Below are 13,638 nucleotides of genomic sequence, written 5' to 3'. Positions count from 1 at the left end.
AAGTTACTGCTTTTCAGAGTTGACTGTTTATTTGGTTGTCTATACTGTTCCTGTGTATTGTGTTACTTGGTGGGCTGAAGCACTTTTTTGCTGTTTGAAAGAGTGACCAAAAATAACCTTTTAAGCAATTTGATCCAGGAGCAGCTTGGTGGGGATGAGTGGGTGAGATGAATTGTTAGAAGGCTGGGTAATGCTTAGGAACAAGCCATCAAGGGACTTTACATTTGTCTCTCAGATTATTTGGCTTAAAGTTAAGAATGACAGCAGCATCTTGATTTTAAAGCCATTGTTAATTCACATAAACAATGTTATTGGGTGACACTTAGACACATGATTGTACTGCAGATGCTGAATGGATATCAGCTAAGTGCCAAACACTGTGTTAAAATATTCCCAGCTACAAAATCCTTCCCTTGTAGTGAGTGAGAAAGTTAAAGAGGTAATTGCATTGTGCTGAATGCATGTGATGATAGAATGAAATTCAGAGTACTTCTGAAGTAGGACTTGTACCTGGTCCAGACCTAGGATAGTTTGGGTTTGGAGCACTAGGGAAACATGTACCTGAACTGAGTTTTAAGGAACTTAGTGGGGTGATGTGATACCAGGATAGGACAGAGAAATTGGAAATGAGTTAAGGAGAAGCGAATTAACTGTCTGGAGCAAAGAGGAAAATAATATTGTGGCATGCACAGTAGTTTGGGACAGGAAGAAAGGAATGAGAGATGAGACTGGGGAGAGGCTTTGGTATGTTCCTGGATGACGGTATAGGTCATGGTTGGATACTTGGACTAGGTCCTATAGATTTTTAGCCATTGGAGCATTTTGAGCAGGAAAACAGCATTATCTGGTTATTATTTTAGAAAGATCATTCCCACTCCAATATGAGCAATATTAATACTGGAACTAGGAAAGTTAGGAAGGTTGTTGGAAGTAACCTAGGCAAAAGATAATGGGAGTGAAAATGTAGGAAGAAGGAGATGGTTTGGAAATTGTTAGGAGGTAGAACTGATAAGTGACAGATGGAATGTAGAGGGAGAAGGAGTTAAGGATGACACCCAGTTTCCTGGCTTGGCCTTTGGAGGTGAATGGTATTACCATTACTTTAAATAAGAAAGAGGATGGGGCGCCTGGGTGGCTCAGTCAGTTGGGCATCTGACTTCAGCTCGGGTCACGATCTCGCAGTTTGTGGGTTCAGCTGTGCTGACAGCTCAGAGCCTGGATCCTGCTTCTGATTCTGTGTCTCCCTCTCTCTCTGCCCCTCCTAGCTTGTGCTCCGTGTCTCTCTCTCTCTCTCAAAAATAAACATTTAAAAATAAATAAATAAGAAAGAGGAGGAGAAATAAGAGGACACTGATTTGAAACATGTTGAATATAGGATACATTCAGTCTGAGAGTTCATTAGGAAATTAAACAGTGAAGTCTAGAATTTAGGAAAGCATTCTTTTGGAGATAAAGAAGGGGGATTGTCACTAGCACAGAAGAACCAGAATTGTCTTTGTAACTCTCATAATTACACAACTAGAATTAGAACTCAAAGCTCACAATTACATGTCACAGCAGTCTGTTTAAAGACATATTATTTCTATATTTTGCAGTGCTTTTGTATTTTTCACAATTTTTCCTTTGTTTAAATTAGCTGGGGTTCAACTAGAAAAAATTCACAAATTAGCCATTTCAATTAGTCTTCAAAATGTTATGTCTGTTAGAGAAGCTAAAATTCACTTACACCACTTGTTCCCAAACTTTACTTAGAAAAATCATCTATGGTATTTGTTAAAAATGCAGACTGTTGGATCCAAACCTCAGAGATGAAATCAGTATTGATATGAGAATTTGACTTGGAGATCTGCAGGTTTTGGTTTCAGGTAATTCTCATACACCTGCTGAAATACACTTTGTGAAATAATAACACCATAAAAAATAATGAAATTATCCTTTTCCCTAAACAGCTAAAAATCAAAGGCTGATAATATAAAAGTTTTCTTAATATTGTTGCATCTTTTTTGAAATTTCTGCTAATGAAACTTCAAGAAACATGAAGTCTGTAAAAGACTGTTGAAACACAGACACTTAGAAGTAACAATTCTAGGGCAGAAGATAACATGTATGTAGAGTTGCTAATATTCTGAAATACCTTGAATAAAATGAAGGTGGTAAAAGCTAGAGATCTGTTGCGTCAAAAGTTCCTCTTGTTGACCAGCAGAGGGCACTCAATCTCGAAGTTGAGCTTTTTTTTCCCCCTCTATGCTGCCTTTAAGGCCTAGAAGCTCAGGTCTTTTGAATATAGATTTTTCGTGTTCTTATTACACAAGGCCAGGCATTCTTGTTACACAAGGCCAGGATACTTTTTTTTTATTCTTGTTTCTAAGACTTAGAAGATGTTCAATTTCTTTTTCTAGAGCCAGATCTTCATTGTACCCCCTGTGCCCATGTCTATTTCTTGTTTCCTCCCTGAGGTTTAAGACCTGAGTCATCACCTTAAGAGCTGCCATGGTACTTGGGATTAGCATAAAATCGGGGGCAGAGCCTGAGAAATGTAATGAATCTTTGCCTGTATTAAAAATGTCCAATTTTCGTTCCTAGTTAATTATTAAGATTCAGGGATACATTGTGTTTTGTCAGTCTTCTGATCCAGGGAATAGAATGGAAGAAGTTGATGTTAGCTTCTGGAAACAATATTGATAAGCTTGGTTGGGTCTGTAGAGCATCAAGCTCCTCCACTATTTGATTGGAGGAGCTTATGGAAAACTTCCTGTCCTGGGATATAGCCTTTGTCCATCCACCGCATGTCTGAAATGTCCATTAATCTACTTGTTAGCTTTAGGCACTGAGAGCTCCACTAAAACCCAAAGATTTCACTGAGAGGACTAAAGTAAATGTGGCAAGAGAAATTGTTTCTTTAAGTTAGGTAGGACTTGGCAGGATGTTTATCATAATTACACTTAACTACGGGATGTCAGGAAAGATCTGGAACTCGAATTATACTCTTTCCTGTTTATAAACCTTCAAACCTCTAAACTGACTAATGAATTAATTTATTATAAGAAGGATCAGCATTTTTTTTTTTTATAGAATGTATACTGCATGCCAGGCACTGTTCTCATTTAATCCCCAAGACAACCCTATGAGATAATTACTGTTACTCTTCCTGTGTTGCAGATTAGGAAACTGAGGCACAGAGAATTTAAGTAATTTGTCTGAGGTTGCTAATGGAGGAGACAACCAGGGCTCACCACTGTTCAATCCTCCTGTATATCTTTAAGTGTCCAGTAACCCAGGGAACTTGTCAGCTGCATCCGTGTGTGAGCTGGCAGGAAGCTCAGTTGCCTTGGATGGCAGCTTTTCGAAACAGAGGCCCACGTGAAGTCACTGAGAACTTCAGCAGGATTCAGGAAGCCCCTGAACTCATAAAAATGTGATTTCTGCTTTTCAGTTAATATAGCAGGAATAGAATTGAGGGAAATATGGAAAAAAAAGTGAGACAAACTTTGAAAGGTTTCACTTCACAGCACCCACTCCAGTAAGTTGAGGGAATAAAAATTTGGATAACTGGTTATTTTTAAGTACTTAGTGTCATTTAAAAAAAATGTTTTGTAATGTTTGTTTTTGAGAGAGAGAGAAAGGCAGAGTGTGAGTAGGGGAGGGGCAGAGAGAGAGAGAGAGAGAGAGAGAGAGAGAGAGAGAGAGAGGGAGAGAGACACAGAATCCGAAGCAGGCTCCAGGCTCTGAGTTGTCAGCACAGAGCCCGACCTGGGGCTCAAACTCACAAACCATGAGAACATGACCTGAGCCGAAGTTGGACACTTAACCGACTAAGCCACCGAGGCACCCAAATACTTAGTGTCATTTTAAAAACAGTGTTATTTCTCTGAAATTGGTAACTTATAGTGTTCAGTTTTTTCTTATTAGAGAAGAGTTCCACAAAAATAAGAAACTTTGTTTAGTGATATAATTGAACAAATTAGTGAAGGCTAATAACTTAATTGACCTAACAGTGGTAGAGTGTGTGAACATTTAGTTTTGATTATGATTTCAAGAACATCTGTTGTGCACTTGGTAATAAGTGTATTATTTCTTTCATTTTCTTTGATCTTTCTCTTTCATTTCAATACCTGATTTTCATCCATATGAAGAATCCAAGTTACGGAATATCCTCATGTAGAAAGTTGGTTGGGAAAACACCCTATATCAGAAATAATTAATACATTATCAGCAAGGGTCTTCTTTTTCCTTCATACAAATTCTGATCGAGTAACCACCTTAGTGTTCTTTGGCATTAATAATGTAATGTGACCAGAAATCAGTCCTAGACTTGGTGAGGTGGGAGAAGAAACTTAGTGAGGTAAGAGAAAATAAAAGATGTTGGTGAAAAGGCAGGTTTGAGTTTTTTTATAGCTTTAAGTTAGCTGTGCATGATCCACTTTCTTGACCATGGATAATTGAGAGCTGATTATTCTGCCCAGGTCATTGTGAAAGTGACAAGTCAGACTGTAGACATCCCCAAAGCATAGGCATAGGAATAAAAATGCTATATTTTTGTATCCATGTTCAAGAAAGATTGACTTTCGAAGTGTGTCACTATTTGGGGGAAGAGGATGCTATCACCTTTGTAAAGTTGTGAATTATGAAAGACATTTCTGTTGGGTTACTGAATGTCCCTTGGGGTTTGTTTCATTTATAACATTGCCTCAGGCCTTCTGCTACATCCTGTTGGAATGACCTTCTTTTCAACCCTGTGCTGGCAGCTGTAATATGGCTCTTTCTCCTGAATCCTTTAGGGTTATCACATGACAAGCATGAACTGTGACCCCTTTGTTCTTTACCCAGATGATTCAGTTTTAAAAATTTTTTTCTGTTTAACATTTTTGCCTTATTTCTTTCCTCTTTTTCCCTCTTTGCTCTCTTTTTTATTTCCTACCTGGACAAGGGTTTGTGGGGTGTTTTTTTGAGCATTTTAATTTTTTAATTAAAGTATAACATTGATGCAGAAAAGCACACAAATCAAAGCTCACTGAATTTTCACAGCACAAACACACCCATGTAGACAATACTCCAGTCAAGACAGAGAACGTCACCGGAACCCCAGATAACCCTGCCCTATCTCTTTCTGGCCACTACTCCTCTCCCCTAAGGGGAATCATTGTACTGACTTCTGTAGCTTTGAACTTTATAGAAATGGAATCAGACTATATTTTGTTATGTTTGGATCCTTTCATTTTTGTGATATTCATCTATGTTACTCAGTTTGTTACTGCTGTGTAGTTTTCCATTTGTGTAAGTATTCCACAATTTATTCTTAATGGGCATTTGGATGGTTTCTTGTTTAGGTCTATTACAAATAATAGTACTAAACATTCTCATACATGTCTTTCAGTGGACATGTGACATATTTCTGGGTATTTACATTTGCCAAGACATTGTGTATCCATCTAGCCATTTACATTTCAAAATCCATATAAAACATTAGATGATTGATTTTAGGCAAACTCTTAATAGGAAACGTTTGTAAACAACTATCGATTCAGCTTTAGCATATTATATCTAATTTTTGGCTAAGAAAATGCCTCTGTTTAAATGTACTATAGTTTAAACAGGTAACTCCTATATACAGCAAAATTGCCACTCACTGCCCATGACATGTTTTATTAACTCTCTTCCTAATGTGTGTTTTTTATCCAGTTTTCTAAAGCTCAGTTGGCAGGTCCATTCTGCAAAACCCTTAGGAAAATATTGTGATGGTGATAATTCACAGTGGTTAGGATTACATCTATATTATACCACATCTAAGTGGTAACGGGAAGAGGAATGTGCTAGTGCTTGACTGCCATGCTTTAGTGAAAGTCACAGAGGCAGACACTTGTATGCGCATTCATTACTGAGAACCTTGCAGAAGTGGTGAAAGACTGGCTGTCCCATAGCTTGGCGCCAGGACAAATAGCCAGGCAATTGTGCAGCCAAGAGTAAAGTTTTCATCCTTTTTAAACATGTCGACTTTCCAAAATTTGTTCCATGGATCCTTTTGAACATGTTTAACCTTATGAAAGTATAGAAATGTGATTGTGCTGTCATATTCCCTCAAAACTGCAAAGCATCTCTTAAGGAGATTTTGTTTGACCATCAGGTAAAGTGCCCCTCAGTCATTCTGTGAACATGCATAGAATTAAGTTGACTTGTTTTGACCAAAGTGTATTCCTTAAAGAGGAATTCTTTCTCCTCCATCGAAACAAAACAAAAATGTAGAGGGAATAATCAAAATTCGATGGTTATAAAAGGATAGTTACAGAACCAGAAGATTTGCCTCCTATGTTACGGAAATATAAATATAAGTCTTTTGGAGGGTGAAAGGAGGGTCGACAGCCCTATCAGGATGTTTTTGGGAACAAAGTATGGTTAAAAAAAAAAGAATGAGAGAATAAAGGATTTCACCTTGACAAAATTATCCTTTAAGAATTCTGTTATTTTTCGTTTCTTCTTCCAGCCTTTGTTTTTGTAAAGGAACAGTGGGAAGTGAGCCTGCAGGGAAGCCATGTGATGAGTTTGTACCTGATTTGGTAGATAATATAACACAGTAATAACTAAGAGCACTCACTTTATTTTTTTATTTATTTTATTTATTTTTAAGTTTGTTTTTTTTTTAAATTTACATCCAAATTAGTTCGCATATAGTGCAATAGTGATTTCAGGAGTAGATTCCTTAGTGCCCCTTACCCATTTATCCTATCCCCTCCTCCCATAACCCCTCCCACAACCCTCCGTTTGTTCTCCATATTTATGAGTCTCTTCTGTTTTGTCCCCCTCCCTGTTTTATATTATTTTTGTTTCCCTTCCCTTATGTTCATCTGTTTTGTCTCTTAAATCCTCATATGAGTCAAGTCCTATGATTTTTGTCTTTCTCTGACTAATTTCACTTAGCATAATACCCTCCGGTTCCGTCCACGTAGTTGCAAATGGCAAGATTGCATTCTTTTTGATTGCCAAATAATACTCCATTGTATATATATACCACATTTTTTTTTATCCATTCATCCATTGATAGACATTTGGGCTCTTTCCATACTTTGGCAATTGTTGATAATGCTGCTATAAACATGGGGGTGCATGTGTCCCTTCAAAACAGCACACCTGTATTCCGTGGATAAATGCCTAGTAGTACAATTGCTAGGTCCTATGGTAGTTCTGTTTTTAGTTTTTTGAGGAACCTCCATACTGTTTTCCAGAGTGCTGCACCAGCTTGCATTCCCATAAGAGCACTCACTTTAGATCAACTTAGAAATTGAGTCCTGGTTCAGTTTTGCTGTGTGACTCTGAACAGGTCGCTTAACCTATCTAAGCTCAGTATTCTCATTTGATAAATGGAGGCAGCACCCATGTAACTTGTTGCAGTGTTACATGAAAGAAAAGAGATCATGTGTGGGAAGTGATTTAACATAGCTGTCATAACAAGTGCTCAGGTAGCTAGTCTGGACAGGGTGGGGGAGCCATTGAAGATTTTTGAACCACAGAATGGTAGGACCTGAATCATGTAAGGCTTTTTCTTTTATTTTTTATAATCGACATCCAAAGGCAGCACACATTTCAAGTATTCAGTCTGATAGATTTTTATATATACATATACCTATGAAATCATCATTGCAATTGAAATAATGACCACATCCATCAATCCCGAAACTTTTGTCTAAGACCTTTAAAGAAGAAAGTCTGGCCTTCAATGCACAGCAAAGAATGGAGTGAAGTAGAGCCTGGAAGTGGAGAAATCAGTTAAGAGGCTGTGGCCCTGGTCCAGGTGAGAGAGAAAGATTAAAGATTGAATCAGTTAAGAGGCTGTGGCCCTGGTCCAGGTGTGGGGGCAGTTGGCCTTCCCCAAGAGATGGGGCTGCTGGGGACAGGGTTGAGCCTGCTGCGTTACTGTATTCTTTCCAGCACCTAACTCAGTGGCCAGAGGCTAGTAGCTCTTCCATGCTGAAGACAGTTTTTCCCTTTATGAAAGATTGGTTACTTTAAACTTTTTTCTCTATTCTGTTTAGGGCTTAAAAGACAATCTTCTTGCTTCTGGGACATCCAGCCTGACAGCCACCAAGCAGTTGCTTCGTCCAAGAATCACAAGAATCTGTCTCAGGGACTTGATATTCTGTATGGAACAGGAAAGAGAGATGAAGTATTCTCGAGCTCTGTACCTTGCCCTTCTGAAGTGACCACTCCAGTCTCCATCCAGATCCTTGCTGTTTACTGCCAAAGAAGACATAAAGAGCATTGTTGCACTCTCCTGAAATTTCAGTTTCTGGAAAATAATCACCAATAGGGAAGATCATTGTTTACAGTTATAAACTTTTATTAAATCTTACTCACACATCCCACGGGGTTCTTAATGACTAGAATTCAACTTTGTCTTCTGGAAATTGGTTATGAAATACAGTTCACACAGACATAGGCTTCTGCCTACCTGTGGATTTAATTACAGCAAGTTAAGGCCCTGTTTGTTACCACCTGCTTCATTTGCTGGACTGTAGGCGAGGTGTCTTTCCCTAACACAGCCTGCATTACGATGCAGGGGAAAGAAAGGAAGAGTCCCGACTTTCCAAGATTATATTTCATCCTCTGCTGAACTTGTCTCAAAGTGTTAGGTTTTCTAGGCTGGGATCAGAAGTTGCTTAGCTAATTGTGATAGTCACCTTCTGTAGTTCCAGGTGACAAGCCACAGCGTCTGTAGTGACTTTGGTCAGCCGAGTCCCAGTGTTGTCAAAACGGAGACAGATGGGGATAGTTTGTGCCTGTCCCCACAAAGGTGGCTCCTCTCTGGGTCGTCACCATATGCTGCTTCTGATACCAAGTGAGGGGACATCCTTGTCAGGGAAACTTTAAAATGGAAGCTGCTGATATACCTCACTGAAAAGTGGAAAAGGTGGGAAGTACTGAAAAGAATGATGGGGCACTGCGTTCAAACCGAGGAGGGGAAAATGAGAGTGGAACCTCAGAATAGGAACCGTGCTGCACATGCGCCCTCCGTTCCAGTGGTGGGATTGGAACTCCAGAGCAACCGGTACACGTTTTGTTGACAGGACAAAATCACAGCCCAACCAAAAAAGGAAAATGTATCAAACATTTTCAAATGTACAGTATCTCAAAAGGAAGTCGTTATTTTTTGTTTTGTGTATTGTTTTAAATCTCAAGAAGGATAGTTTTCTAAAATCCTTTTCATTACCGCAAGTTTTAAGCATCTTGTTGCATTTAAAAAATCCTAATCGATGATTAGAAATTTTTAACAATAGGACTCCATTTTGGATTCTATACTCAAAAGGTAATGTCAGCATTTCATTGTTGGAGATCTTGGCTCTAAATGTATTATGAGGAGCAATATATATACATATATATATATATTTTTTTTTCCCCCCACCTGAGGAGGAAGCTGATGTTTTGTAAAGCAAACCCTCCTTTCTTTCTTTTAATTCCGCCTTTGTGGCATGTAGTTGGTGAAAAATAATAGCTGTATTTAGAATCCCATACAGAAAGAACAAGGAAATCCTCCAAGAAGATTTTTTAAAAATGGGAAAGCTGTGCTTCTTAGAAAAAGAATTCAGGGGGAAAAGAACACACCTCTGGTATGTTACTCCTTATCCTGTTCTTCCCATTGGGACTGTTGTGGCCATGTTCTATACTGTAATAAATGTTAAATTGGCCATTTTTGTTTCAGCAAGTTATGTAAAATGCTATAAATTATGTATATGTTAAAAGAGAAACTTTCAGAAGAGATCTATACCTAAAGTTGTTTTTGTATATTTAAATGCTTAGCTTTATTTTTTTGTAAAGTGCAGCATATTCCCATATTTGTGTATAAATGTTTAAAATTATTTCAAATACTTCATTAAAATAATTATTTTATTATACGAATAATTTTGCTCAGTTACTGACTTTGAAAACCAGTATCTTTAGTAGTAAGCCTCCACACCTGGGGGCTGGGCATTGGGTCTTACCTGCTGGGCAATGGATCTTTCTTGGCTAGGATTGTTACTTTGGAGTATCAGCATTTGGGTTCCAGAACCTCACTTCAAATCCCAAGTTACTGTTACCACTGTCTTTGGAATAGTTGTAAATTTGCATGCTATTTGACTCACAAAGAAAGCTAAACATATTCATTACAAAAGCTTTTCTTGGCCCATCAGTTTTCTTACTAAAATATTCTTTTTCAAACCTTATTTTTTAATATACATTTTTAAAATTTGTGTCGTGAAGTATATCTTACAAAAGAACAAGTACAGTGTATCCAAAGTATTCTTCTGCTCAGTTTGCAAAATGGTGGCCTTGGGGTAGATTTGATCTATAAAGGCATTCTCTGTGACTCATACAGTGTTTCCCGTGTTTTAATTTACAAAAATCTATATTTCCACCTCCTTTGAAAAATCAGAAGATCTGGAATCATTAGGTACCTCCTTGTGTATGGTAATCCACTGGAGCCATCCAGTGCCTGTTCACTTTAGATGTGGGGGCATAAATTTACCTTCCCTTGTCTGAACCCTTCAAGTATTGACGTTTGTGACCCTCTGCCTTCAAGTAAATATTTATCTTGGGTGATGAACAGTAAAAGAGTAAAGTACTGGACATTCTCTTACCTGTTTTTTTTTTTTTTTAAGCAACTTTATTGAGGCATATTTTATATATAAAATTCACCCATATTTCACCCATTTACTTTTAATATGACCTTTTAATTTTTTTTTTTTTAATGTTTATTTTTGAGAGAGGGAGAGACAAAGTGTGAGTGGGGGAGGAACAGAGAGAGAGGGAGACACAGAATCTGAAGCAGTCTCCAGGCTCTGAGCTATCCGTACAGAGCCTGGCACGGGGCTCGAACTCATGAGCCGTGAGATCACAACCTGAGCCAAAGTCGGATGCTTAACTGACTGAGCCACCCAGGCTCGCCAACTGATTGATCTAAATTGTTTCCTCCATGAGTATCTTTAAGACCTTCTCTTAAAAATAAGATCAACATTTAACATTCTTTTAAAGCCTATATTTCTTAAATCCTGCATTCGAGTTAAATTTTGTTTCATTAGAATTTTGGCAACACTTTATTTAGAATTAAGGCCATTTATGGGGCGCCTGGGTGGCTCAGTCGGTTGGGCGTCCGACTTCAGCTCAGGTCACCATCTCGCGGTCCGTGAGTTCGAGCCCCGCGTGGGGCTCTGGGCTGATGATGGCCCAGAGCCTGGAGCCTGCTTCCGATTCTGTGTCTCCCTCTCTCTCTGACCCTCCCCCATTCATGCTCTGTCTCTCTCTGTCTCAAAAATAAATAAACATTAAAAAAAAAAAGAATTAAGGCCATTTATACCAAGTATGTCATATGTCATAGTTGCAGCAAAGAATGCATGTAATATTAGGGCATATTCTTCAGAAAAATATGGAACCAAGATCTCAGATTAAGTTGGACTTTCTCTCTATCCCTAGTTGTATAATGAACTAACTTAAGTATTTATAAAAGTCTGAGCTTAGTAAGACTCCATGATTCTGCATGAAATAAAATATAGTATGTCATATGTTAATACATGACATGGTAGCTAGTTTTTGTTTTATTGTTGTTTGCGTTGTTATCTTTTCAGGCACTTTTTGGGCTCCCTGAACTGAAATGACTTTTTTTTTTCATGTAGGCATGATTTACATCTGATATCAGTACCTTTTTCTCTGACTTTTTAACCACTTCTGAGTATTTTCATGTGCATTTCAGTTGTGTTGCATTGGTGCATTTGCTTTTTTACTGAAGTTCGTTCACAAGTTGAAAATTGGTCCTCAGTAGAATGGTTTTACCATATTTTTCTTTTGGAAAACGTTGAGAGACCGCTGTGCCGGCAGGCAACCATATTCTTGAACGCTGGCTAGTGAGTGAGCAGAACAGGCACAAGAGTGATAGGGTTAGCATTTATGTCTACTTGGCACATTGAATATTTGTGGGAAGGAAATACTCCCTAGGAACTCATTTTAAGACTTTTGACTTTGTTGGTAAACCGTGAGAGCAATTTTAATGGCAACTCTTCTTTAATAATGCTAGGTCGAGGGGCGCCTGGGTGACTCAGTCGGTTGAGCGTTCCGACCTCGGCTCAGGTCATGATCTCACAGTTCGTGGGTTCGAGCACCGCATCAGGCTCTGTGCTGACCTCTTGCTCAGAGCCTGGAGCCTGCTTCAGATTCTGTGTCTCCTTCTGTCTCTGCCCCTCACCTACTCACGCTTTGTCTCACTCTGTTTCTCAAAAATAAATAAATGTAAATAAAAAATGTAATAATGCCAGGTCGACACCTTACTAAGCTTTCTTATTGTAGGTGGTATTGACACAATATTGCCCTGGCTGCGTCTCTAATCTTGCCTCTTACCAGTTGTGTGGCCTTGGGCAAATTATTTAACTTCTCTGTGCCTTCGTCTCCTCATCTGGAAAATAAAAGGCTATGAGGAAAATGAAAACATTTATTTCTGTGCTAAATCTGTAGATGTTATAGGTCATACTGTCGATCTAGCTTTGTGTCCTTTTCCTACCACTGGAGATGCTGAAAGAAGAGAAACAACTTAGAATAAAATGTCACTTTTGAGGTTCATCCTTCAAAGTGACATTGAGGCTGTGTTTCTCATTTCCTCTTACTGCATTTGGATTTGTTTAAAACAATTTCAATTTGTCATCTTTAGGGGTGAAATGAAATACCCTTTTAATATCATTCCTTGCACTGGCCCTGTACACAATAAGGTAGGTTGGAAGAAGAATTGCCATAATTCTACATAAGCTGCTTAGCACTTTCAAAGCTAGTATTGAAATGTTACCTGTGAGGTTTAGGCTGTGGGACTGATAACTTTTCCTGTTTGTAATTGTAACAGGCTTTGCCTGAAGATGAGTGGCTTCTTGATGAATCTATCCTAGGCCTCCACTTCCCTAAACAGAAGTATAAAGTCATTGTACTGAGTTGGCTTCAAAGAACCTTTAAACTTGCAGATGGAGGGGTACCGGGGTGGCTCCATCGGTTAAGCATCCGACTTCAGCTCAGGTCATGAGTTTGAGCCCCGCGTTGGGCTCTGTGCTGACAGCTCAGAGCCTGGAGCCTGGTTTGGATTCTGTATCTCCCTCTCACTCTGCCCCTCCCCAACTTGCACTCTGTCTCTCCCAAAAATAAACATTAAATTTTTTTTTAAATAATAAACTTGCAAATGACAATACAAATATCTCACTGGGTACTTCCCAGTAGTGTTAATTCCCATAGAAATAGACAGTGGTTGCCTCTAACACAGAGAAGAGCAAGACAATTGAATAAATGGTACATTGTGTCATTTCCATGCCTTCTGCCATTATCAAAAAGCCTGTGGTGCTGGGCTAGACCCCAGTCAAGGAACAATTCAAGTGTTGTTATTGATGTGTATTAGTTTCCTAGGGCTACCATAACAAATTGCCACAAACTAGGTGGCTTCAAACAACAGAAACGTATTTTCTCACAGTTCTGGAGGCCAGAAGTCTGAAATCAAGGTGTTGGAAGGGCCACCCTCCCTCCATAGGCCCTAGGAGAGAACTTTCCTTGCCTTTCCGGCTTCTGGTGGCTTTTGCTGTTCCTTGGTTGTGGCAGCAAAACACCAGTGTCTGCTTTTGTCCTCGCATGGCCTCTGTGTCCTCCACGTCC

The 13,638-nt window shown here is 38.9% G+C and overlaps 1 protein-coding gene across 2 annotated transcripts in view; it reads left to right on the top strand.

Moving 5' to 3' along the window:
- Positions 1 to 9,888, top strand: part of TAF4B (TATA-box binding protein associated factor 4b) — a 125,840-nt gene extending 115,952 nt beyond the window's left edge. For both annotated transcript variants that reach the window (XM_058692461.1, XM_058692462.1), the window contains one exon: positions 8,025 to 9,888. In XM_058692461.1, the coding sequence (XP_058548444.1) occupies positions 8,025 to 8,192 (168 nt within the window). In that variant the 3' untranslated portion in view covers positions 8,193 to 9,888. The remainder of the gene's footprint in view (positions 1 to 8,024) is intronic.
- Positions 9,889 to 13,638: the final 3,750 nt, after the last annotated feature.

The sequence above is a fragment of the Neofelis nebulosa genome, chromosome 11 (genome assembly GCF_028018385.1).
Source record: "Neofelis nebulosa isolate mNeoNeb1 chromosome 11, mNeoNeb1.pri, whole genome shotgun sequence".
Taxonomy (NCBI): Eukaryota; Metazoa; Chordata; class Mammalia; order Carnivora; family Felidae; genus Neofelis; species Neofelis nebulosa.
The sequence above is the reverse complement of the archived record's forward strand: the minus strand, read 5'-3'. Positions and strand labels throughout refer to the sequence as shown.